Source organism: Heterocephalus glaber, unplaced genomic scaffold, assembly GCF_053883595.1.
Source record: "Heterocephalus glaber isolate CG9 unplaced genomic scaffold, H.glaber_assembly_v1.0 deba00001724, whole genome shotgun sequence".
Classification (NCBI taxonomy): Eukaryota; Metazoa; Chordata; class Mammalia; order Rodentia; family Bathyergidae; genus Heterocephalus; species Heterocephalus glaber.
In genome coordinates, this window is record NW_028258435.1 from 5,261,403 (window position 1) to 5,287,108 (window position 25,706).

Genomic DNA, 25,706 nt, shown 5'->3' on the forward strand with positions numbered 1-25,706 from the left:
CACTAGGCTACCCTGCTTTTGTATTTTGAGTCTAAATTACCCAGGTGGGACTCAAACTTGGAATTCTCCTGCCAGCCTCCCGTGGTGAGGGGATCACAGGTGTGCATCACCACACTTGGCTGTAACTTAGTATTTTCAAGTTTCTCATAATCTCACATGACCCTTGGGAAAGCTGTCCCTAGATCTTGGGTATGGGCCAAAGACAACCATGAAGTAGGCCGTTTTACAAAAATAGTTGTTTTAAGCAGCAGATGCGCACACCACTTTGTCACTGAGAACAAGGCACGTACGCTGGTCACCTTCGGCGTGGACTCCGTGTCCCTCAGGAAGTCAGGCGAACCTGCTAACTGCTCCAGACACTCGCTGTCACCTGACTACTCGACAGTTGTGAACTCAGGACCTCCCAGAGCTGCACGCACAGAGCTGGACACTCACCAAATTCCTGATTTCTGCGTTTGTTAAATGACCCCTGTGGGATCGAGTCTCAGGAGGAAAGAAACAGGAAGTGTCGAATGCTCTGAAGCGAAGGCCTTGAATTATCTGCATTAAAATTATGAATATGGGCATAGGAACTAGTATGTTTGCCTTTTTTGGGGTACCAGGGATCCAACTCAGGACCCTGCACTTGCAGGGCAGGCGCTGGAACCACTGAGCTAAATCCCCGGCCCTGAACTAGTATGTAATAAGACACATTCTGACTCAGGTGTTAAGAGCAAGTCTTTTCTTAGGTACTGGGGATTGAACCCAGAACTGAGCTACATCCCCAGCCCTTCACTTTTTATTTGGAAAGCGTCTAAATTGGGAGGGGTGGGCTGGAACTTCCGGTCCTCCTGCCTCAGCCTCCCCGAGTGCTGGGTTGGCTACCAGACCCGGCACGCGCCGGCTGTACAGGGCTTCGCAGGCGGCAGCACCAGGAAGCGCCAGGTCCAGGGGCGCTCTGGAAGAAGCCCGAGTCCGGACGCCCGGGCTCGGCGGAGGGCTCACGGGAGGTCTCTCGGCTCTGCCTCTGCGCACGGGGTCAGCGCGTCGTACAGGCGCTGCGCCGCCAGCTCCACCATCTCCCGCAGCGACTCGTCGTCCTCGCTGCCCTCCTCGCACTCCACGCTCTGCAAGGCAGCATCGCGGCGCCATTACCGCTCAGTACTGGGGGGCGGGGCGGGGGCGGAGCGGTGGTCAGGACCGGGACTCAGGCAACCAACAAAATCTACTGAGCTTCGTCTACTTCAAAGCCCCCTTTTGGTATTTTCTGTTTCGTTTCTTTGGTTTTTTGAGACAGGGTCTCGCTGTGTGGTTTAGGCTGGTCTTGAGCTCGCTACGTAGCCCAGGTTGGCCCTCAACTCACAGCAATCCTCCTGCCTCAGCCTCACAGGGCTGGGATGACAGGCATGATATCCACACCCTGAGGATACACTGGCTCCCCATGCCAGGCAAGGCTTCACTTTCTGAGGCCTTTGATGTGTCCCACCCACCTGCCCCATGGAAAGGGGACCATGGACAGTGGGCCCTTGACTTGTGAACTCGATCAGTTCTGAGGGCCGGCCGTAACTAAGTCAGAACAGCTGAGGCCTGGACGTTTACCTGGGCACACGCTGTAGCTAAGCAGAGGCAGGTGAGCCTTCCATTCACTAACTAATTAGCCCAGGCTGTTTGTAGGTCAGGCTGCTGTAACTTTCGGGTCCACTGTACTGCGAGCTCCCACTGCCCCACCACACCTGGGAACACACTTCAGGTCCACAGCTGGTGGGTCAGTGGTGTGAACATGGGAGTACGGCTGCCCGCATTTCTCCTCCATCAACTGCTAGTTCCCAGCTCACCTTCCTTCTGACTGGGGTGAAGTCAATCTAGGCCTTTCTCAAAGCACTCTATCCCAAAACACCCAAGAGACATTTACAGTGGAAGTCCACTGGTCAGGACTATCCAAATCTCCACAAGAAGCCCCGCTTTGTAGTGGGGCTCGCCTGCATCCCAACACTCAGGAGGCTGAGGCAGGGGGGGATGGCCCGGGTTTGAGGCCAGGCGGGCTGCACAGTGAGCACCCGTCTCCGGCTCTGCAGAGGACACACTTGCTCATCTCCAACCCTGACTCGAGGCCTGGTTCCGAGCCCCTAGCAGACCCCAACCTAAAGCCAGGGTTTTGAACCCATGCACCCCACTGTAGCAGAGGCCAAACACAGCGGGGTCCCTGCCGGGGGCCGGGTGCTGGCGGGGACGTGCAGGGCACAGGGAGGCTCTGTATGCGACACCCACGAGGGGGCAAAACCCCGAGCTGTGGCATGCAGTGCTGGGTGCGGTGGCAGCAGCGCAACACATACCCGGGTCTCCAAGCTAACGTTGGCCGTTTTCCCATCCACGGTGACGCTGAGGACGGAGCTGTCTTTCATACTCACACAGTCTTCTCCAAATATGTCCCTGCAGGGGAGTGCACAGGCTAGCCAGCTGTCCGAGCTGGGGACAAATCAAGCTGACAACAGGCCCAAGCCCCCACATCCAGCACCTGTGCCCTGTCCACCCTCGGCTTCCACTGATCCAGACTGCTCCCTGTGGCACAGGGTCTCGACTCATTAACTTGCCCAGGCTGGGCTGGGACTTGCCATCCTCCTGCCTCAGCCTCCCAGAGTGCTGGTGTGGTGGTGTGTTTGTAATCCCAGGCACTCAGAAGGCTGAATTTGAGTCTCACTGGTGCGATTTAGTGAGACCCTGCCTGAAGATCAAAATCTGAGAAGGGCAGCAGCCACTGATCCACAGGAAGGTGGGAGACCCACTCCACCCGGGCGTGGCACCACATGCTGAGGACACACTGTGGCTCCCCACTGTGAAGCAGCCCAAGGAGGCGACTTTCCCAGATTCAGGCTCACAGAGGACTTGGAAAGAGCAAGGACTCAGCACTGGTGCTTAGATGCTACTAAGATCTGGTATTTCGAAGGCACAGACTTCCTGACGGCAGGAAGAATTCACATGTCGGAAGCAAACATGCGAGAGGGTTCTTCCAGGTGCAGTGGGACCAGCAAAGACACTGGCCCTGTCCTTGCTGACCCCTGTGACGCTTTGACCAGCCACCAAGGGCCGCTGTCCTTAGAGGCAGCCAAGTGCTGAGCAGGAAGGGAGCAGCATCACCTGCGCAAACTCCTGATGGAAAACCAGGCACCCACGGGGCACGGTGGCACACGCCTGTCATCCCGGGACTCGGGAGGCTGAGGCAGGAGGATCCCAACTTCAAGCCTAACCCAGGCAGCTTAGTGACTCAGCAAAGCCCTGGCTCAAGAAGTAAAAATGCGCCTGCAGCACTCACTGAAGCATAGTCTCCAGGCGCTTGCTGTACATGTGCGTCTCCAGCTTCTTCGAAACCTTCTGAGCCACACCTGGGGAGAAGGGCCGAGTTTAGTTTCCCAGTTCCTACTCATGACTTCCACACCGCCACTCGGGTCCCACTGTCACGATGACCAGAATCTAAGGCGATGGAACACATAGTCCTAAGTCTACCTGTGAAGGACTTACTCCACGGTCTTATTAAAGAACCATGAAATGACAGATTATTTTATTTACTTTTTTTTTAAGACAGAGTCTCAGTATGTAGCCCAGGGTCGTAGCCCTAGCCTTGAACTCACTATGTAGCCCATGCTGGTCTTGAACTTGCAGCAATCCTCCTGCCTCAGCCTCCCAAGTGCTGGATGACAGGCATGCCCCACCACACCCAGCTTTGTGTCTTTTTTTTTTTTTTTTTATGGTACCAGGGATCAAATTCCGGACCTTGGGCTTGTGAGGCAGGCAGCAGAACCACTGAGCTAAACCCCCAGCCCCCCAGCTTTGTGACTTTGGTGAGGCGGGCACAGGAACTGACACTAGTGCTAAAAGCCACCCATGGATGTGAACACAAATTGTTTCCAGATAAGAGACTTGAAGCAACAGGAAGTTAAGAAATAATGACTTTATATCCAACTCCAGTCAGCCCTCCGTATTTGTGACAATAAGGGCTGCACTCCACCAAAAAGATGCATACTGGGGCCGGGGATTTAGCTCAGTGGTTCCGCTGCCTGCCTGGAAAGTGAAAGGTCCCAAGTTCGATCACTGGTCCAAAAAAAAAAAAAAATGCATATTATGCTGGGCGTGGTGGTACACAGCTGTAATCCTAGCACTTGGGAGGCTGAGGCAGGAGGATTGCCATGTGTTTGAGGTCAGCCTGGGCTACAGTGAGACCCTGTCTCAAAAATGCAAAAAAAAGGACCAGCGATTTCACTCAGTGGCACTGCGCCTGCCTCGAAACCCCAAGGTCCTGAGTTCAATCCCCAGTACCACAAAAACCAACAAAACAAAACAAAACACCTATGGAAGATATGTATTATACTGAACTATGCACAAATATTTTTAAGCTATTAACAAAACCCCACAAAATATTTTCAGTAGTGTTTTCTTTGGGTTGAAAATCTTCCAGTAGATAGAAGCCTATCTAGTGAAGGCTGTATAAAGCACGAAGATGGCAACACGTTTCTAACAGGCCCGCTGGCTCAGTTCAGCAGTATTTCCACATTTCTGCTTATGTTTTGTGTGGTGCTGCAGGTGGAACCACCAAGCTACATCCGGGCCCTACTGCCTCCCAGAGGCTGTCCCTGAAGGGTTTCATCTTCATGTTAATGGTGACCCGGCTTTCGACAGTTGAATGAAGACCCAGCGGTAGTGAAGTACTAATAATATACACTGTTATGTATGTATTTCAGAGATTGCACAGAAATAAAAGGATCAGCTTTTAAGTTCTCACTTAGGACTCCACTGCTTTTTCGTTCACAGACCCAGGAGAAGGGAGAGGACTGCGTACTTTTCCGTATTTTCGGGTTGGACTGCACCTCAAGGATCACGGTGGTCACTGTGTCCGCGTACATGTCGTTGGATGGGTTCGCCAGCCACTGCGGAAAGGGGCTCGGTCAGGGCGGAGCCACAGGGAGCCCCCCAGGACTGGGGAAGCGGACTGTGGCTGCTCTGGGATGGATCAGCAGCCCGGGACTCCTCTAGCTTCCTTTCAGTCACACAGGTAGGGTGTACTAAGCACTTCCTTTGTGCCAAAGGGTTTTATATGCTTATATGTTTGAAATGGTTATCATTTGATTCTCCTGACTAGGGGCAGCACTATTTATTTCATTTTATAAAAGTGAAAACTAACTCCAAAGTAGCTTGCACAAGAGAATTGCCGCCACTGGATTCAAACTCAAATCCCTATTACTCTGCCAGAGCCATCAGCAGCAGGGCAGGAGGGCAAGCCATCCCCATCCTCTCTCCAGCCAATGGTCCGTCCAACTGTCCATCCATCCCCCACTTGCTCTGGTGACAGGGACGGAAGTCTGGGTCTTGTGCCTGGCTCAGCTGCTCCCCAGGTGAAGCCCAAGGTCCCTGCCACTCTTCCAGGAGCCCAGTGCCCCCACACTCCGGCACCTCTGTGTCGGGATGAGACCAGGCCTCGCTTCAGGAATGAGTGCCCCAGCTGTCTCCTTGCACAGCACTGCCACATGCACAGGGGCACCTGAAAGCTGAGAATCTTGGATTTTCTTTTTTTTGGGGGGGTACCGGGGATCGAACTCGGGTCCTTGCACTTGCAAGGCAGGTGGCAGAACCACTGAGCTAAATCCCCGGCCCTAATCTTTGATTTTTTAACTCTAGAAGCACAAATACATTCTCTACTAGGATTCAGTGGAAGGAACTCAAAGAATGCCTGCTAACCTCCTGCTTCCTCTGTGAGCGCCTTACACATCATCACTTGTAACTTCACCCTAAACACAGCTACTCCTCTTAACACTTTACTAGATGGTATCATTCGGAATCTAATTTCAGCTTAAATCACAGAACTCTGGTGGGACTAGATCTTTTTTTTTCCTGTTTTTATTAAGACAAGGCCTCCCTATATGGCCCAGGCTGGCCTCAATCCTCCTGCTTCAGCCTCCGAGTGCTGGGATTACAGAAGTGTGCCACCACGCCCAGCGTGCATGCTAACTTTTTTGGAAACTCTTTCTTCCTCCTTGTTTAGGTAAATGGTCTTATCTTACCTCTAGGATTACCATGCCTGGTTCCAGTATTATGGTAATATTTTTGAATACTTTCAAAGCAGGTTTTTCTTGAATTTCTAATTCTTCTACGTCACCTGAACAAAATAAAAAAGAAAGTAATTTGGCTGGGGATTTAGCTCAGTGGTTCTGCCGCCTGCCTCACAAGCGCAGGGCCCTGAGTTCAATCCCCAGTACCAGTACCAAAAAAAAAAAAATAATTACAAGATGCATATAATTTCCTTACAGTCATTCAGAGGCATGATTACTCATTTGTTCAGAGAGAGCTGGAATAAAGCTACTCCATAATGGAAGAATTTGTACTCATTACATAGTCACAGCCTGCTTAGACAGCTAAGGATGTACACGCTAACAGCTTACGGCCCCTGGAATACACGGACAGGTGTCATGGAGTCATGCCATGCGCACCTGGGACATCAGCGGAAACCTAGCTGGGGCCCAGGGCCATCCAGGGCTTTCCTCCAGCACCGAGATTCACCGGCTACTGCTCAGCCTGCTCAGCAGGCAGCTGTGCTCCAGTGGCCTCTGCTTTCTGCCTAAATTTAATCGTGGCCCAGGGGAAGTCTGCTGTCCAAGGTCAGCTTTTTCCAGCCCTGCTGTCCTCTGAATTAGTCACCCAGACACATCTGATGAGATTTCTGTGTTATTATCCGTAATTCTAATGTGAGGCTAACAAAGGGATTCTCCTTGCCTGGCTTTCATGGCAGCACTTTATGGATGATGAAGAGCATATTGATGGAAGCACATTTTAGCCCCAGAGTGTTCTTGCTTAATTAGAAAGCACAGAGCTTTGTCATTAGCCCTCAATATGTTAATACCTAAAGATCTTTATCAAAATGCCAAACCAGGGCCAGGGATTTAGCTCAGTGGTTCCGCCACCTGCTTTGCAAGCACAAGGACCCCAGTTTGATCCCTGGCACCAAAAAAAGAAAATAAATACATAAATAAAATGCCAAACCAAATAATATAGGTGTTTTTTTTTTTTTTTTTTGGTACCAGGGATTGAACTCAGGTCCTTGCGCTTGTGCAGCAGGCAGCGAAACCACTGAGCTAAATCCCCGGCCCAATATAGGTTTGTTTTTATTGGTTTGAGACAGGGTCTCACCCTGTCACCCTGGCTGGCCTCGAACTCACAGCAATCCTCCTGCCTCAACCTCCCTCCCAAGTGCTGGGATGACAGGTGTGCGCGACCACGCCCAGCCCAGATGGAACAGGTTTATTCTCTCAGTGGCCTTCGCCCAATGGCCATGAGCTCCTATAAAACCTGCTCTAAAAAAATAAAAATAAATAAAATAAAACCTGCTCTCCAGACTGGTACTGATGGAACCGGGAAAATCATTTTCATTGAGCAAAGAAAAAAACTAGGTAAAATTTATGTATAGTCAACAAAACAGATTTTATACACAGGGAACAAATCCTAGTGATGTTTCTGGAATTATCCAGGAAGGGGTAAGATGGGACTTTAAAACACTTGTGTTGTCTCCTACAGGTGACCAGGTGCAGGGCAAACAGAATTGAGGCAGTCACTGAGGGGAGTGACACCTGCTCCTCCACACAGGGCGGCCTGCTACAGAGGCTGAAGTGCGACTGGGTTCCAGCACACACACCTGTCAGTTTCTGCAGCTGGTAAGACAGCAGGTGGAAGGGCCCAGTGTAGGGGATGGCCTGGGTCTGCTTCACGGTGCTCATGGCCAGGTCGGTGTAATCTACAAGAAAGTGAGGAGAGCTACTTTTAGAAACCATGCCAGGTTCATAAAATGTGATTTGCAAACACAGAGCAGGGTTAAAAAAAAAAAGTATAATAAACGAGAACGAATTCTTGTGAGCTGGCGAGACACCCCTATGGTTCCCTGCTGACCCCACCCATTACAGGAAAACGCCCTCATCCCTCATCCGGGATACCATCCCCAGACTCTCTCAGGCCTCCCTCCTGCCGGGCCCCCAGTGCAGCCTTCACTGTGGCCACAGGTGCCTGTCTATCCGGCCTCGCGTGCAAAACGTGCACTGTGCTATTGCTGAGCTGCTCTGAGACCTGCGCTGCCGCCACTGTCTGCCCCGCCCAGGGCCAGGCGATGTGAGGCCCCTGTGAGCTTCGGAGAGCATAGGCGATTATCAGCCCGATGCCATGACAGCCTAGCCGCACCAAGTAGAGAGTGCGCCCTAGAGGGTGAGAGCCGAGTGATGCAGGACTCACACGGAAACGTTCACAAACTGAGAAAAAGCAGTTTAGACTGAAATGTCCTCTCTGGCTTTGTGCAAATTTCCACCTCTCCCTGCAAGAGCCTCAGGTGACAATTTGTCTGGGCTATGTGGTTGGCATTATTTCCCTGCAGAGAGGTTCCAAGGCAACATAAAAAGCAGGCTTTACATTCAGATTCCCCTTTCAAAGGAAACAGAGGAGATGGATACAACGGAAATGTATTCTGTGCAATGAAACCCAATATTTTGTGAAATTAATAGGCCATTACTTTTTTTGTTTTGTTTTGTTTGTTTTTGGTACCGGGGATCGAACTCGGGTCCTTGCACTTTTGAGGCAGGCTGTGGAACCGCTGAGCTAAATCCCAGGCCCTTGTCCACCTATTCTTGATCATTCTTCCGGAATGGCACACAACAGACAGGCCAGCAAGCGATGGAAGCTGACAGCCACGCAGGACTGGGTGCCTGTGCTCTGCAGCACAGGGCCCTGGCTTGACCCCCAGCACAAAACAAAACCCCCAATCCCAGCACTCAAGAGGCTGAGGCAGGAGGATCGCTGGAAGTTCAAGGGCAGCCTGGACTACACAGTGAGACCGTCTCAAAAACCAAAAACAAACCAAACAAAGAAAAAAAAAAACACCCAACTCCAGTCATGGAAGAACAAAATGCTTACTGGGAAGGGCAGGCGCTTCAGAAAATCGAAGCACACAGCTGTGTGGTAGGAGGTGGAGAGGAGACCCGCCCAGCCAGGGGCCAGCAGGAGAGGTCACCTCCTCAGGGCGCATTTGTTCTGAGTAAGAAGAAGACCGAGTTCACAAACACTTTTCTTATTGTTTCAGTAGTTCAGGGGAGATTTCTGTTTCCACAGAGCAAGTTAGATTACTTTCACCCGTTCCTTTTTTTATTATGTGGGTGTTACTCAAATTTTGGCCACTAGAGGAAGAGGAGTTTTCATAGATTTCCTTCCAACGCGAAAATCAAGTCATATTTGGGAGTGAAGAATGTACTTACTGGACAGGTCACAAGGAGAAAGGATGTGATAATTGAAGTTTCTCTTAACAAGAATTCCTGAGACCCGCTGGCCTTGTTCTGGCTTTTTGTCTGCTAAAAAGCCCATGACCTATTGAGAAGCAAACACGGTCACAATGATGACCATTAGACACTGTAACTATGAACAGCACGGAGTTTAACCATGAAAAATGCAAACTGTTACCTTCTTTTTTGCAGAGCTGGGGATGGACCCCAGGGCTTTAGCACTGAGTTATACCCGAAGTGCTCTGTTGATTTTTTATTTTGAGACAGGGTCTGGCCAAGTCATTAAGCTCCCCAGGCTGGGTTCCAAATTGGGATTCTCCTGCCTCAGCCACGCAGGTGCCTGGGATCACAGGTGTGCACCTCCACACCTGGCTGAAACCCACTTTTTTTTTTGGTACCAGGGATCAAACTCGGGTCCTTGCGCTTTCGGGACAGGCGGTGGAACCACTGAGCTAAATCCCCAACCCTGAAACCCACTCTTAAATAGAATATCTCTTGAGTACAAATGAAGGGATTTGAGGAGACAAAGGACGCTCCCCTCATGTTCCTCACAGGAGCAAGGCAGCCAGGCTGAGATGCCCTGGCTCTCAGAGCTGTGAGTGGGGATAGCACAGTGTCCCCAGGCTGCCCAGGGCCTCTCCTTGGTGCCCGTGACTTGCTGAAAAGGACTTTGCTGGGGATGCCATGCTCGAGGAGAGAACAACCAACCTAGGCTTGCTCTTACTTTTCTGTGTTTGGTCATCCCCTGGACACGCACATGCACACACACATCTGCCTTAGAAACATCTTAAAAAGACTTTGCTCAACAGAGATTAAAAACGAAGTGTTGTCTGGAATCCCTCTAAAATCCCAGGTAAGGTTTTTCTTACCTATTTCACTTTTAAATTCTAAAAATATCGCATTTTACCAACAAGTGACTAATCCTCAGAAAGACCACCTTTGATACACGCCTTAACCCCCAAAAGCACACCTGCCTGGAGATACCGGGCCTGGCTCTGGATTCTCAGGGAAAATGACACAGGGGACAGCACCTCACCGGAGGTGGGAACAATGGATGGGCTTTGTTCACCCTCAGCCGTGGGAAGCAAAAGCAAGTGGTAGAGGGGTTAAAGGCGATTGATCCGAATCAACCACAAAGATCTCATCTAGCTGAAGATTTTCCACCTGAGGAAATGACGTGGGAGAACCGCAAGAAGCCTACGCAGCACCAGGCTAAAGTCCCTGGAGAGTACCAAGTGGACAGAAACAAGGACTCTGTCTGGATTTCATTAAGGAAGGTCTATTTTCTAAAAGACAGATCATAGGAAATGGAGACAAATCTCTGGCAAAGGAGCAGGGGCAGGGGCCAGAGGGAAGGGAAGAAGGGCGGGGGGGGATGGCAAAAAACCACAGTGCGGTCTGTGCATGCGCCAGCCCCACACAAGGACTGGAATCATGGACTAAAAAAAGTCTGAGCTCAGTTTGGGCGACTTGATGACCAAGCCAGACACTGTCAACAAACACAAAACAAAAAGGAGCCGGGATGTAGCTCAGTGCAAAGGCTCTGAGTATCACAAAAAAAGTGTATTAAAAATTGTGTTTTACAACTGCGTTAACACAAAGACATCTATAATTTAGGCTGGATTAAAAATGGAAAAAGAAGGTCTATTTTTCTTAAGAAGATTCTTCCCTGTCAGGTGTGGTGGTGCACACCTGTGATCCCAGCACTCAGGAGGCTGAGGCAGGAAGATCACTACAAGTTTGAGACCAGCCTGGGCTACATAGTGAAATCCTGTCTCAAAAAAAAAAAAAAAAGAATCTTGTTCCCTAAGGCACCACGGCTGGGGTCAGCAACCATCATTGTTTACCTTGGCTAGTTTTTCTCCCCTGAAGTTTAAGGTCACAGCCTCTGTATTCCGAGGGTTGTGCACCTCTATGTGAACCTCATCATTGTCTTCATACTCTCGAATGAGTGCTGCTTTCAGCCTGGCCATCTCATTCTGCTCTCCATGGACTAAAATCTGTGGAGAAGAGCACAGGGAGACATCGTTCAGACGAATACTGGTCCTTCACCGAACTCCTAGTTAAATTCATGAAATGGGAGCATACTTGCAGTTATGAAACTTTAGTACTTTTTAATGACCTCCAGCCAGTCAAAACTGTATAGACAGCCTCATTATCACTGGCTTCAAAAGAGCCTTATGTGCCAGGTGTGGTAGGGCAGAAGGCTGAGGCAGGAGGATCATAATTTGAGCTCAGCCTGGGGAACTGTGAGAGACTGTCTCAAAATAAAAACTACGATGGACCAGGGAGGTAGGTCAGTGTGAAGATCTGGGTTCGATTCCCAGTGCTGAATAAAAGAGAAAGAAAGGGAGTCACAGCCACAGTGAGTTAGCACTCATAAAACTAGAAGGGGAAGTAAGCCCAGAGCCGGCGACAGCAGTGGGCACACAGCGATCTCCCTGCAGTGGAGGTTACTGGGCCACAGAGGCAGGAATCCTGGCATTCTGGCCCGGGCTGTGGCACCAATGAGCCTTACAAAGACCCCAAGGACGTGTGAACCTCGCATGGGACAGGAAGTGGGTCACCCAAGGCTGAGGAGAAGGGATGGAATCCCTGCTTAGTTTCTCCCAGGAGGAAGGAAAAGGCTGGAAAGCCAAGCCTGGGGACAGTGCCACTGAATTACAGACATCTACCAATGCTGGAAGGGTGAATTTTAAGTTGTGTAGATTTTACCAACAACAAACAAACAAAACTAACAAAAGGCCATGTCCTTTAAAATAACTTTTCAGTGCATTCAGAAAGAGAACTTCTTGTCCTTTCCACAGACACAAGTTCCACTATGTTCTTCCAATCAGCAGTGGACGATTCTCAGCTTACCCCTCTTCCTAAGTCCACCCAAATATACAACCCCGACTTTTAACAGTTACACAAAACTTAAAAATATGAACATGTCTCAGAGTAACATGACTTGCATCTGTTTAACTCTTGAGCTTTTACACGACTTACTCTCTCCTCTCCTTGTACTAGTTAGCAGTACTATTAACCACTGACCACAGCAGGCGCCGCAGGAAGGGGACCTGAGCTGTACAGCAGTCACCCTCCTGGGCCCAGCCCTTGCGTTACGGAGGAGGTGACAGAGAACAGAAAGAACACTAACACCGGGGCTGGCCCGGATGGAAGGAGCTGTGTCCGTGAGGAAACAGAAGTGTGCAGTGGCAGCTCAGAGGGGCAGGAAGGTCGGAACCAGTCCAGGCGCAGAGCTGTCTGCAAAAAGTGCTACACGGGCTTTGGGGTTCACTTTCCTCCTGAATCCCACAGACTCACCACATGGGGGGGTTTCAGAGCGCGGATAAATTCACTGGTTTGCTGGTAATCTGTGTGAGCAGAGAAAGAAATGTAGTCAACAGACATTTTCAGTGGTAACTTCTGTCCAGACATGGTGGCGATTTCCTCGGGCTCAGACATGATATGCTGTTAGAAACAAATACAAGAAGACAAAACAAACTGTGCCATTAGAAAAGCAAAGGTGTTTCCATGTTCTCTCACAGCCACAGATGCTTACGTTAATGTAGGACCCTCTGCCCAGTCTAACTGCTCACTTAGTAAGTGTCTGACGCCGTTTCCTTGAGCACTGAACCATCAGTCAGCGAGAGCAGCTGCTGCCAAGACGCAAACTCTGGCAGGAAGAGCAACGTGCCCTCCCTGCGCCCGCTCTGAACTCCCGTCACATGTCAGGACCCCTGTTCTGGAAATGTTTTCTAACACACACTCTAAATGATGGTGCAGTATGGTAAAGTAATGAAAAACAAGCAAATAAACGGTCACACTGTATTTTTCAACATACAACAGATGTTGCTAAGTACAGTGGTGCTTGCTTTAATCTCAGCTAGTGTAATTGGGAGGCTGAGGCAGGGCGATCGCAAAGTTAGAGGCCACCCTGGGCAACTTGATGAGACCCTGTCTCAGACAGGGCTGGGGATGTAGCTCAGTGCTAGAATGCCTGGCTAGCAATGCAAGGCCCTGGGTTCCCCTGGCACTGCAATAGTAGAAGTGAATAAATACATGAATAAGCAATAAATAAAACAGATGTCACTGGTAAGAAAAGAAGAGAATGTGACGCCTGGACATCTATACTTTACCTCTAAGGTTTTACACGTATTCTCTAAACATCACCCTAACAGCTCGTATTAGCCATTTTATACCAACCGAAGATGCACATTCTACAGCTGTTTAAAAGAACATGTGCGGGGCGTGGTGGCACACACCTGTGATCCCAGCACTCAGGAGGCTGAGGCAGGAGGGTGGCCAGGAGTTCAAAGCCAGCCTGGACTACATAGTGAGTTCAAGGGCAGCCTAAACTACATACAGAGACCTTGTCAATAACATAACATAACATAACATAACATAAAATAAAATGCTCTGATATATCTGGGGTGTTTTATCATTCCGTGGAGTAACTGCATAATTCAGCCTTAAGACCACTTCCATCCTCGGCCGTCACAGTCAGAACTTGGTCATTTAGGAGCCACTTCAACAGAAGAACATGGGGACCCTGGCGCCTGTGCGGCTGACAGGGACGCGGCGCGGGGACCCTGACTGACCTTGGCCAGCGTCCCTTCCACACAGTACCCCGCAATGATGACGCCGTTCCTCTTGTCAGTGCACCAGCTCTCGAAGAGCTCCCTGGAGAGGCCACTCTGCATCATGCCTGGCGAGGCCATGACGACACTGGGGCCGATGTCATCGAAGTGGTCCATGCTCTGCGGGAGACAGGCACGGTGAGGCACAGCAGCCAGCAGGCCCACGAAGCACTCGGACACAGTAACAGGAAGTGAGCTAGAGACTAACCATGCTGCCCAAGTGACCTCACGGGACCAGCAGACATAGCAGTGCACTGGCCAAGCTCCTGACGGTTCAGGATGGAATGACAGGAAGTCCAAGTAACTAAGACCAGAGAGCTTACAGTGATCTTCAAAACTCTCTACACGCAGCCCGGCGTGGTGGCGCATGCCAGTCATCCCAGCACTTGGGAGGCCGAGGCAGGAGGATCGCTGCTAGTTTGAGACCAGCCTGGGCTACATAGTGAGTTCAAGGCCAAGGTGGACTACAGAGAGAGACCATGTCTATAAAAAACCAAAAATCTCACAAAAAACCCCAGAAACACTTTGTACATGTAGCTAAAGGGCCACCAGGACCAACCCTAGGAGGGAGGCAGAAACCTAGAGTCAAGGGGTTTCGATCCATCCGAGACCGAACCCCAAAAGAACGTTCCCAAGGGCTCATAAAGGCCTTGCATACGTCTCAAGTATTTTCAGCGTGCCTGGAAATTTAATCAAAAGTTTAAGGACCGGGGGATTTAGCTCAGCGGCACAAGTCCTGCCAGGCAAGTGCGAGGTCCTGAGTTTGATGCCTGGTACCAAAATAAAAAAAGTTTAACACTGTTTCTGTGGGAAACTTGGCTCTAATTCTTAAGCAATTACCTTTAAAAATCAGCCTTACAAAGCAAGCTATTTACAACTAGAAGACCACTTACGATTTACATTATTTTGGACACGCATGATTTCATTATAATTATCGTATCAATGAGGGCAAATCAATGCATTTTTAATGAATTTGACAAAGATCGTACTAAATGCTCTTGAAAAGTGAACATATGGAAACTTTCACCTATGGAGCCTGCACGAGAGAGGAGAAACTTAACACGGAACCCAAGACATTTTCCTTTCACCCCTCTGGCAAGAGCAATGCAAGTTATTTAGTGGCTGTAAATCCTGGCCATGTGTGCAGACTTGGAGCAAGCACAGAATCTGCTAAAAGCAAGAGCCAGCTGGAGCGGTTCTCTGGGCTGAGACGCACCTGCAGGCAGGTGAAGGCGGAGCCAACACCCATGGCACCCACCAGCCCCCAGGCGCTCACCTTGAGGTTACTGATGTGCTTGAACACAAAGGGGTTGTTGATATTGATCTGCTTCCGGATCTTGTCGTTCATGGCGTGGACGTAGGTCTGGTACACTGCCATGCACTTCTTGGCCAAGGATGACGCGTAGTAGATGGGGATGTCATGCAGCTCGGGGTGGTTCTGCCAGTACTCATCTGGAGGGGTTGAGGGAGAAGCCAGCGGCGCCAGTCAATGAGACACTCATCCTTAAAATTTTAAACATTCAGGCACCAGGACAGAGTATCACACAAGTAGATTTTAAGGAGCATGAAGCCGGGTGTGGTGGTGCACACCTATAATCCCAGCACTCTGGGAGGCTAAGGCAGGAGGATGGAAAGTTCAAGCCCAGCCTGGGCAGCTTGGGGAGACTGTTTACCTTCCTAACCTCCTCTGCTGGTTCTGGATACTTCATTTTAAGTCTCTTAAGGACTAAGAGGACTTGCAGTTAGAAAAGAGGACCAAACCAGATCAGAAGACTGGACTGGATTCAGATTTGGAAAACACGGCTTCTAGAAAATCTGGTTTCTGTCACAGATTTGCTCTGCCCTGGGTCACGCCTTCCACTTCCTCATTTGCTTCCCTCCTAGTGTAACAGGGACATTGCTTGTCTTGTCGCTGTCAGATGGCAGCCTGAGGGAGTGCTCAGGAGCTGTCACTTCTAGCTCTTTCCTCAGAGCTAGACACGCAAGGCTCCTGGGACCAACTCCCACTTCTCAGTGAAGGAGCCGAGCCCAGAGCGGTGGGATGACTCCTCCAAGGCCCTCGAGTTACCTGGGGAGAAGGATGTGCGGTCTGGTCGTCTCCCCAGGGCAAAGGAGGCACGTACCCAGAATCAGGAGCAGCTCCTGAGCCCTTCCGAGAGCGAAGACAGGGATGAGGCCCCTGCCACCCCTGTTGACGATGTCGTGAACAGTGTTGCAGAACCTCGCCTCTCGCTCCTCGCGCTTCTCATGGATGTGGGTCCCGTAGGTCGATTCCTAAGCAAAGATCAGACATGTCAAACTGGGACCATGAGCCTCAAGAATTCAAAAGTCAGCAGCAAGGGCAGGCAGCGAGGCAGACTCAGTTCCTCACTTTGCACACTGTTTACCTGCGTGTTCTGTCACAAGAGCAATTGGAAAAGAACAAATAAGACACCGCGCTCAGATCTAACGAGAGGGTTCTAGAAAATGGAAGAGGGAACAGTCCACGCATGCAGAAATGTACCTTCTCCCATCAAGATAATCTTGCTACCCTGGGCTTTCAGGCCTGTGCCACTTCTGCCTCTGTTCAAGGGCGTCCCCGGGGGGCACCAGCTCCCAGGGAGCTCAGCAGACACGCAGACTGGGAAGACCCAGCCAGCCTGTGCTCTGTGTCCATGCAGGCACTGAAGATTGAGAAGCACTGCTCTAAATTTCCTGCTGCTGTGAACATGACTTTCCTTAGAGGTCGGCTTCCGTGCTGGGTGGACCACGAGCAGTCACATGGAACCCACTGTGCATGGTGACAGCCACTGGGCCCTCACGGGCGGCTGGGGCTGCAGGAGGTAGGAAGGGGAGACACAGCTCTTTGGCCCCGAGCCAAGTGCACCTGACACTCACGTAGGGCCACTGGGCGGCACTGTCACCAACACGCAGCCTCTAGCCTGTGCCTCAGGATCCCCACGGTTCCCTTCCTTGTTTCCAAAGGACTTGCAACCTACTGTGCAGATGGGACACTTAATGTGCAGAGACAGGCAGTGCACACGTGCAAAGGGACACAGACAGGCACCAGGGCAGAGGCAGTGGGGACACTGTATTTCTAAAACAGCCTTGAAGACACTCTCTGACAAATATGGGGTGACTCACACCAGTGAAAATGTTCAGGAGACAGGGAGGAGGCGCCCCAGTTTAAAAGCAGCTGGCCAGAGCCAGCCTGATGTCTCGGACCCCAGGGTACCACCACCGTGGAACAGGAGGCGGAGGAGCGGTGCAAAGAGCAGCCGAAAACTCTCGTGCAAAGAAAACCCAGTTTATATCCAGTGACACTATGAATGCAAGACTGATTTTTTTCCATGAGAAAAAATTCTGCTTCCATTACAGTAACTACAGCACAGCACATTCCCACTTACGATGATCAGAATATCCGGCTTGATGTTGGGGATTTCGGCTGCCATCAGGTGTCGGTCTTCCTGCCTCGAGAAATCGCCTGTGTACAAAAGCTGTGAAAAGATTAAAAAAGATAGAAGCGCACTTAGGATTTGGGGAAGGTAATTTTGCTAGCGAACATGTTAATTTTGTGAACTCTGACAGCAAAATTCAATTTAAAAAGATAGGGTACACCTGAGGAGATTTAGGGGTAACGCTGTGTCCAAGGCAACATGTGCGACCTAGTTAGGATCACCCGTGGATCACCCTGTGCGCCGCACCCTCAAAGCGAACTCTACACTGGGGAACTTGGGCAGGGCTCCGAATTAGTGAGAAGGACAGGCTGGGTGGAAAGGACTCCCCAGAGGAACTGGGGCACTGCCTGAGGAGAGGGTATGGGCTTCGCACCCGATTCTGAACAGAAATCAGACCAGCACATGTGCTATTTCCTACTAAATTTTTTGTTGGTACCAAGATTGAACTCAGGACCATGCGCTTGCGAGGCAGGCGTGGCGCCTCTAAGCTAAAGCCCTGGCCCCTCCTCATTTTCAATGGTCTGAATCAAACAAGAATGATTTGCTGATACACTGTGATTCAGCACAGTGGAGTCGCCACTAGGCAGGCAGCCACAGAAAGCAGAGGCCACGGCACGGAGGACACTGGTGCTCAACTCTGGCTTCGTGGCCAAGTCACCTGTGGAACTCGGGAAAGCCGGCCACACCTTCGACTTCATTCAGTGAGTATTTTTAAAAGTTCTGCCAGATGCAGGATCCTGTGCCAGTCTCAAAACCTTTTAGCTCACCCATATTTCCACAGGGTTTTTTGTTTGTTTTTAGTTTTAGGACTGAACCCAGGGCCCTCACACTGAGCTACATCTCCAGCCCATTTAAAAAACTGTTTTATTTCAAGACAGGGTCTCACTAAGTTGCTTGAACTTGTGATCCTCCTGCCTCAGCCTCTCTAGTGCTGGGATGAGGTGTGCCTGCCATGCCCAGCTATGCCGACTTCTCTCAGGACACAGGGCCCGGGCCAGGAAGCACCTTCACGCCTGCGATCTCGATCATGAACATGGCGGCTCCCAGCACGTGGCCGGCGTGGTAACACCAGAACTTGATCCCCGCCACCTCCTTCACTTCGTGAAAGTTGATCGTTTCGATTTTGTCCATGCTCTCCTCCAGGTCTGTCTCGGTGTAGAGCATGTCATCTGCTGATATGTTGCTGTAAGATGCCAACAGAAAGAGTTAAGAGTATCGTTTCCTAGTAAGTCTGAGCTCAAAGAAGTTGTGGGTGACACAACCGTGAAGGTATTTCTGGAAAATACAGTACATGAAGTGTGCTGTTGAGAATTTGTGATTATAATAAAAATGTTTGTTGTGCATAATCACAAAGCTAGACAATAAATTCAAAGTATTCTCAATTTTAAGTAAAACTTAAAGTAAATTAAGATAAAGTACTCTTTTCTTTCTTTCTTTTTTGGTACCAGGGATCAAACTCGGGTCCTTGCACTTGTGAGGCAGGCGACAGAACCACTGAGCTAAATTCCCGGCCCTTTGGTTTTCTGAGACGGGGTATGGCTATGTAGTCCAGGCTGGCCTGGAATTTGTGGTGACTCTCCTGCCTCAGTCTCCCGAGTGCTGGGATGCCAGGCCGGCTTTACAGTGCATTTCTAACGCACTGATAGTTCACAAAGTTTACCAAAAATTGAAAAGGACATAGGGCTGGGGATTTAGTTCAGTGGTGCTGCGCCTGCCTTGAATTGCAAGATCCTGAGTTTGATCCCCAGGACCAGAAAAAAAAACAAAAGACAAAAAGTCAGAAGGTGCCAACACACGTTTAGGGGCTTGTTGCCGAATGCCTACATTCCCACTGTCCTTGAGACTGAGGAGCGCCTGCTTCTGAAGCACTGAACAGTCTGGCTTCGGAACCCAAGGAGCAGTAAGGTGACTCACCTGACTTTGACGTAATCCGACAGAAGCCATCTGTAAATGGCTTTGGTGGCGTGAGTCATAAATGTCCTTCCTTTGAAGCTTGTCTTCTGCAGAAACCAGGGCAACGCACCACAGTGATCCAAGTGGAAACTTCCGGAAACAAAGAAATTGGGGAGATTCTTAAAGCACCATTCGCCATGGACTATAGGTAATAAAATTGTTGCTCAATGAACAAAAAGTTTTATGTAAAAATTACATAGGGAAATTTTCAGAAAACCAAGAGGAAGGAATGATATATATAATTCAAGTATAGGAAAAATACTTAAAAGCATTTATTTGTTTTGAGACAGCGTCTCGCTATGTAGCCCAGGCTGGCCTTCACCCGCCTCAGCCTTCTGAGGGCAGGGATTACAGGTATACATCAGCCACCACACCTGGCTCTGGATCAGGCTTTCTTGGTCTCAGATTTGACAACAATTCAAGGTATACACAATCTCCTTCCCTGTTCCTAATTAGATTCCACGAGGAGGTAGGTAAGTTTGTTTGTCATAGTAAACTTCTCTAATCTATGACAAAATGGGGTGTTTGTGCAGGTTTAGATATTTGCAATAGCTTTTTTGGTACCAGGGATGGAACTTGGGTCCTTGCCCTTGCGGGGCGGGCAGCAGAACCACTGAGCTAAATCCCCAGTCCTTGCAATACCTTTTTTTTGAAACAAGGTCTTACTATTTAGTCCAGGCTGATCCTAAACTCGCTGAAATCCTCCTGCCTCTGCCTCCCAAGTGCTGGGATTACACTTTGTGCCCCACCACACCCAACTGCAGTGTTTCTTGGTAGAAAAAATATTTTCATATATATATATATATATATATATATATATATATATATATATATATATAAATAAATTTTTTTTTTTGGTACTGGGGATCAAACTCGGGACCTTGCACTTGTGAAGAAGGCAGTGGAACCACTGAGCTAAGGCCCATAGAATATATTTTTTTAAAAGACCAAAATCTCAAAATCTGGTTAAGAATGATCTTAGCAGTAGGAGTCTGAAAAACACTGATGTTGGGCCGGGGATTTAGCTTAGCGGTTTTGCTGCCTGCTGCACAAGTGCAAGGACCCAAGTTCGATCCCCGGTACCAAAAAAACAAAAAACAAAAAACAAAAACAACAAAACACTGATGTTATCATTCCTTTAACAACAAAACTAATGGACTTACTGACTAATTAACAGGAGATCAATCTCGGCAGGGTCAATCAAATCGATGTATGGAAGAGCATCCATTCCTTCCAGGCCAGGGTGGATCCCACAGTCCAGCTGAGAGAGAGGAAACGATCAGTATTCTACATGGTTCAGGGAAATTCACTCAGCAAACAGACAATAATGCAACTGATCCACCGCCTGCATAATCAAGACAAGATTTCATACAGGAGCACCTGAGACGCAACTCTTACTAAACATGGCAATAGTGACAGTAACAATTCCTATTTCCCAAATTAAAAATACAGCTCCAACTGGGCATGTGACTCTAATCCTAGAACTCCAGAGGCTGAGGCAGGTGGACTGCCACAAGTTTGAGGCCAGCCTGGGCTACACAGTGAGTTGAAGGCCAGCTTGAGCTACATAGTGAGACCCTGTCTCAAAAAACAAACAAACAAACAAACAAACAAATCCTAAGAGGAAAAAAGAAGCTCACACTTAGGGCCACAGAATGCAAAATACAAGCTACCTTTCCAGCTACTTTTGGTGGTCACTCTAAAATACAGTAACTCTTGTTCAAGAACTTTGATATCAGAAGATGGTTTCTAATATCAAAGATGAGACTTTAAAAGTGTACATGTGGCCGGGGATGTAGCTCAGGGCCACTGCGCCTGCCTTGCAGGCATGAGGTCCTGAGTTTGATTCCCAGTACTGGGAAAAAAAATTAAAAATTGTACATGTAGATTTACTACCACCACACCTGGCCACTGTGAGAAGACAGTAACTAGAAACCAGACACCTCCCTGACAGGAAAGGCATTTGGGGACAAGTTCTTAAGGGTTGGCATTAAAGATGCACTTATTTTATAGGGAATAATTCCCAGCAATGAGTGTGCCTGACAAATACTTGTTCTTTAGCACTGGGAGAAGTAGCAAAGGAGACAGGAAGCACAGGAAACTGGCGATGGGCACTGTCTTTTCAGGATGCACCTCAGAGACCATCTCTTCCTGGGGCTGGGGAGGCAGCTCAGGGCAGAGCACTTGCCTAGCAAGCCGTGGGTTCAATCCCTGGCAGTGCAAAAAAAAAAAAGAAACCATGTCCGCTAATCCCTCAACCTCTCAGGCAAGAACATGGGCTCAGAGCAGCCGATGTCAACCAAGGACTTCGGAGAAACAAGAGTTCAGGAGCTCTAGTTGACAGACTGTAAAACTATCAACATTATCCACCCGTCTTCCTGGCTGACTTAATGTTCTGAGAGACTCCTAAGTAGAAGTGTGTATTAGTTTTTCTCACTGACTGCATGCAGTAGAACATCTTTCTGGGAGCGAAACTGACAACTGGTCCACTACAGAAGAGCTGACACCCAACGGGCAGAGCCGTACTGTCAACCTCAACAGTGGACCACGGTACAGGACAAGCTTAGTGGCTCCAGGCCTTGGGTTCCAGGCCTGGGACCAATAACGATGATGGTGGTGACGATGATGATTACCATTATTTTTCTTCCTTTGAACTCTAGGATAATGCATGACCGTCCTACTTCCTGCCCAGCGCCACTGTAAATATTAAAAGAAAGAAATTTGATTAAAAAACAATCCAAATTGACCCCAATAAATTCAAACTTTTTTTTTACAACTTAAACTGCATCCTATCTGATGGCAGCACTCATCAAAAACATTTACAAAATTACGAAGAGAGGAAAGAAATCTGTGAACACAGGAAAAGATGAACAGACAGCCTTGGGGTTCAGGGAGTTTGTAGTTGTTAAAAGTGTGAGAGAGGGCCAGGGATTTAGCTCAGTGATTCCACCGCCTGCCCTGTAAGCGCAAGGACCCAAGTTCGATTCCCGGTACCATAAAAAAAAAAATTCCCGGTACATAAAAAAAAAAATTTAGAAATAAAACTCTTAAAAAAAAAAGTGTGAGAGAAAGCAGTTCAGATCTGAGGAACCCAGAGGCTAAAGTCAATCTTCTGAACACCAGGATTAAATGAGGATGTGCTGAGAATGTAAGCTAGCAGTTATGCTGGTTGTTAAACACTTCTATGTGGGCCAAACCACTTCAAACCACTGCTTTCTTTAAGACCCTGAAAAGTATTTACTATTCAAATAGCTTAGATCTTAACACCTCTTCATGCTGTCTCTTTCCCGTCCTCCCATGAGGTTCGAACAGCCTTGTCTCCCCCACTCCTCCAGGGCTTCCATCCCTGGGGCTTCTCAGTGCCACCCTCTTCATTCCCGAGTTCCCTACCTTCCAAACCTGCCCCTGTAGCCGGGGCTGCAGACCTTGAACACACACCTGACACTGATGTCTGCCCTGGAATCTCCCAGGCCCTTGGACTCGACTCCTCTTCACAAGGCCTCTGCCCTCAGAGACGGACGTAAGTGGGCTCCTTGGTATAATATTTGGGTCTCAGTTCAAATGTCACCTTCCTGGAGGCTTTCCCTGGACTACTTCCTCTAATGTGTCCTTTACAGCAAGCCACAGACTGGCATAACACTAACAAGGACACGCTGTACTAAGCTGGGAGGGGCATGGGAAGAGTCAGTCCTGTTCACTGCTGTAACCCCAACAGGGCCTCACATGGCTTAAATGTGTGGTGGCACATACCCTTAATCCCAGACTCAGGAAGCCGAGGCAGGACTGCAGAGTTCAAGGCCAGCCTGGGCTCCATAGTGAGTTCAAGGTCAGCCTGAACTGCAGAGCAAGACTCTGTCTCAAACATAAATAAATAAAATAAAAAAGATGCTTATCAATGAATAAAACTCCCAAATTATGAGTCATGGAAACAAGAGGCTATGTGAAAGAAGCCAGACACAAAATACTACATACTGCACAACCTCATCTATATAACTGTCCAAAAAAGGGAAGTGGAGAGGAGAGATAGATCAGTGGTTTACCAGGGCTGGGGAGGATGGAGAAATGAGTGTGCTTTGAGGTTCAATGGGTACAGGGTTTCTTTTTAGCCCGAGGAAGATGAAAATGTTCTGGAACTGGATAGTAAAGATGGCTATACAATTGTGAAAATATACCAAAAACCACTGAGTTGTACACTTTAAGTAGACGATACGCTATGAAACCAAAAAAGCAAACTGACCCCAGACCTCCTCAGTGTCTTTCATTTTTTGTGTGGTGCTGGAGACGGAACCCAGGCCTTGTGCGTGCCAGGCTGGTGCTACCCCTGTCCAACATCCCCAGGCGCTTCTGTACTCCAAGAGTGAGTAACACTGAGGAAACTGCCCAACGGAGGAATGTGAATCATCCTAATCTCTGCCCTGTGTTCCATGCCAGCCCTTCAGATAGTATCTGATCCATTATAAAATCCCAAGGGTTTCGATTCCATTCACACTTGGATTATTTCGGTCTTACCCTTCTGGATTCCTTCCATCTAATCCATCCTTCCATTCACCTACACTTCTGCAAGGACTGAGCTTCCTAAAAGTGTAACGGCCACTGCATCTCAGCGTTGCTCAAAATCTTTTGTTGGCTTCCTGTAACTATGTGAAAAGCCCAAATTCTTTAATATGTATTGAGGTCCCTCATAAATTGACCCGATACTATGTCCCACCCCATCTGCTAACCTGTCAGCCACAGCCACAAAGAAACTGGTTGTGAGCTATGAACACTTTCACACATGCCCCTCTCTGCCTGGCTTTCTACCTGTCCCTTAGGACTTAGCTCACATATCATTTTCCTGGGTGCATGAGGTGTCCTCCTCTTCAATCTGTTGGAAATTCCTTTTCCATCAGGAGTGGTGGTGCATGCCTGTCATCTCAGCACTCGGGAGGCTGAGGCAGGAGGATTGGGGGCAAGTTGAGGGCCAGCCTGGGCTGAGGCCCTGTCTCAAAAAACAAATAAAACATTCTTGGAACAGCCATTATCTACTGAGCACCTACATGGTCTTTACTCCTTACAAGTTATCCCCACATGAGAAAAGAGGTTCAGTGGGGTTGCTGTCCTTGGTGTCTGACTCCAAAGCAATTGTCTCCTATTTTTCCAAACTCTCCTCTTTCCATTTTGCACTGTGTTGCCTCCAAAAGGGTGAAATCAATGAACTTGGTCCTCGGTGTTATCTGTCTCCCCAGTGACTGAGGCAGGGCTGGACACTTGCTCAGAGTTTACAGAACATTGGAAGAGACAACAGGTGCAAACTAAGCACAAGGAAACTGGGCTATGTTCCAGTAGGTGCCCACAGAATCCTTATTGAATGAATGTGGAAAAGAGACACTTTCTACTTTTTTATTTCACAGTACAGGGGATTGAACCCAGGGGCTTCTCACCGAGCTACATCCCTAGCCCTTTTAAAAAGTTGTATCTTGACACCGTCTTGCTAGGTTGCCCAGGCGGGGCTGGAATTTGCCACCCTCCTGCTTCACCCTCCCAGACTGCTAGGATCACAGGCGTGGGCCACCACAGCCAGCTTAGTTTCTGTCTTGTGATGAATGCACACTGACATGATATTAATATCTAACAATAAAACATGTCTATGGATGAAAATGGCTCATCTATAGGAATAAATTCTCCGCGTTTACACTCCCAGGAGGTGAAAGGCTATCTCCATTGAAGGGCGGGTCTCCTTAGAGGCAATGTAGGGTTATGTTTGGGTTCTTAACACCTCTGCTCTTTCTCCTCTCCAGCTTTCCCCCTTATTCTACTAAGGTTTGAGCAGCGAAGGTAGAAATTCACTCCAAGTCTCTGACTGACTTCCTCCCATGGCGACACAGGTTGGGTCCTGAAAATGACAGGAAACAGATCCCGCTTCCCCTTTCACTCGTCGATTTCCTCGCCTGCTCTGATGTGCGCGATCCGGGTTTGTGCCACCTGATGCCCCTTTTCATGGGAAGGGGCCCAGCGGCCCAAAATAACTTTTTCCCGCTCCAACATACCCTCCCCTGAGACCCAAGAAAAAGCACAATCCCTTTCAACCTAGCAGCCCCTTCCGACCAGTTCGCCAAACCTCCAGGCCCGAAAGGTCCGGCCACAGCTGCACGAGGGAGCAGGACAACGGCCAGGCCAGGCTCGCCCACGACCCCTCCTGGCTCTCCGCAGTCTGCGGCCCCACTCCCTGCGCGCTGGTCCCTTACAGGGGTCGGATCAGCAACTGGTCACTCTCTTCTGCAGGAATCGCAGACATTCTGGAAGCCTGGGAAGTCTGGGTGAGGAGCACACTGGAATCTAACTTGGAAAGAACCAGCAGCAAGCAAAGCAAGAAAATCCTCCATCCGCCGAGACAACTTCCGGTACCCTGGCGCCCACGGCACTAAGCTCCTCCCCCA

At 49.2% G+C, this 25,706-nt stretch overlaps 1 protein-coding gene across 6 annotated transcripts; it reads right to left on the reverse strand.

Annotated features, from left to right (window-relative positions):
• Window positions 1-706: 706 nt before the first annotated feature.
• Cpsf3 (cleavage and polyadenylation specific factor 3) lies at window positions 707-25,699 on the reverse strand. 6 transcript variants are annotated; one of them, XM_004875247.4, is made up of 18 exons: window positions 25,515-25,699; window positions 21,924-21,987; window positions 20,454-20,551; window positions 19,252-19,380; window positions 18,343-18,520; window positions 17,287-17,376; window positions 16,024-16,174; window positions 15,177-15,352; window positions 13,862-14,020; window positions 12,585-12,731; window positions 11,126-11,278; window positions 9,255-9,363; window positions 7,655-7,753; window positions 6,030-6,124; window positions 4,811-4,898; window positions 3,290-3,359; window positions 2,313-2,409; window positions 707-1,106 (listed from the first exon to the last, which is right to left on the reverse strand). In XM_004875247.4, exons 1-18 carry the CDS (start codon window positions 25,562-25,564, stop codon window positions 981-983), a joined length of 2,079 nt encoding a protein of 692 aa, XP_004875304.1. In that variant the 5' UTR covers window positions 25,565-25,699; the 3' UTR covers window positions 707-980. The 6 variants fall into 6 exon arrangements, with proteins under 6 accessions (XP_004875304.1, XP_021108143.1, XP_021108141.1 ...); XM_021252484.2 differs by having other exon boundaries at window positions 707-1,143; XM_021252482.2 differs by having other exon boundaries at window positions 4,754-4,898.
• Between the last annotated feature and the right edge of the window lie 7 nt (window positions 25,700-25,706).

What these genes read in the sequence shown, in the direction of transcription:
- Cpsf3 (XM_021252482.2), bottom strand. Translation starts at nt 25,564, where the DNA reads ATGTCTGCGATTCCTGCAGAAGAGAGTGACCAGTTGCTGATCCGACCC. An exon ending in AGCACATCAGTAACCTCAAG is followed by an intron (nt 14,021 to 15,176) that starts GTGAGCGCCTGG and finishes TGTCTCCCGCAG; the next exon opens with AGCATGGACCACTTCGATGA. An exon ending in CCAGCTGCAGAAACTGACAG is followed by an intron (nt 6,125 to 7,654) that starts GTGTGTGTGCTG and finishes TATTTTGTTCAG; the next exon opens with GTGACGTAGAAGAATTAGAA.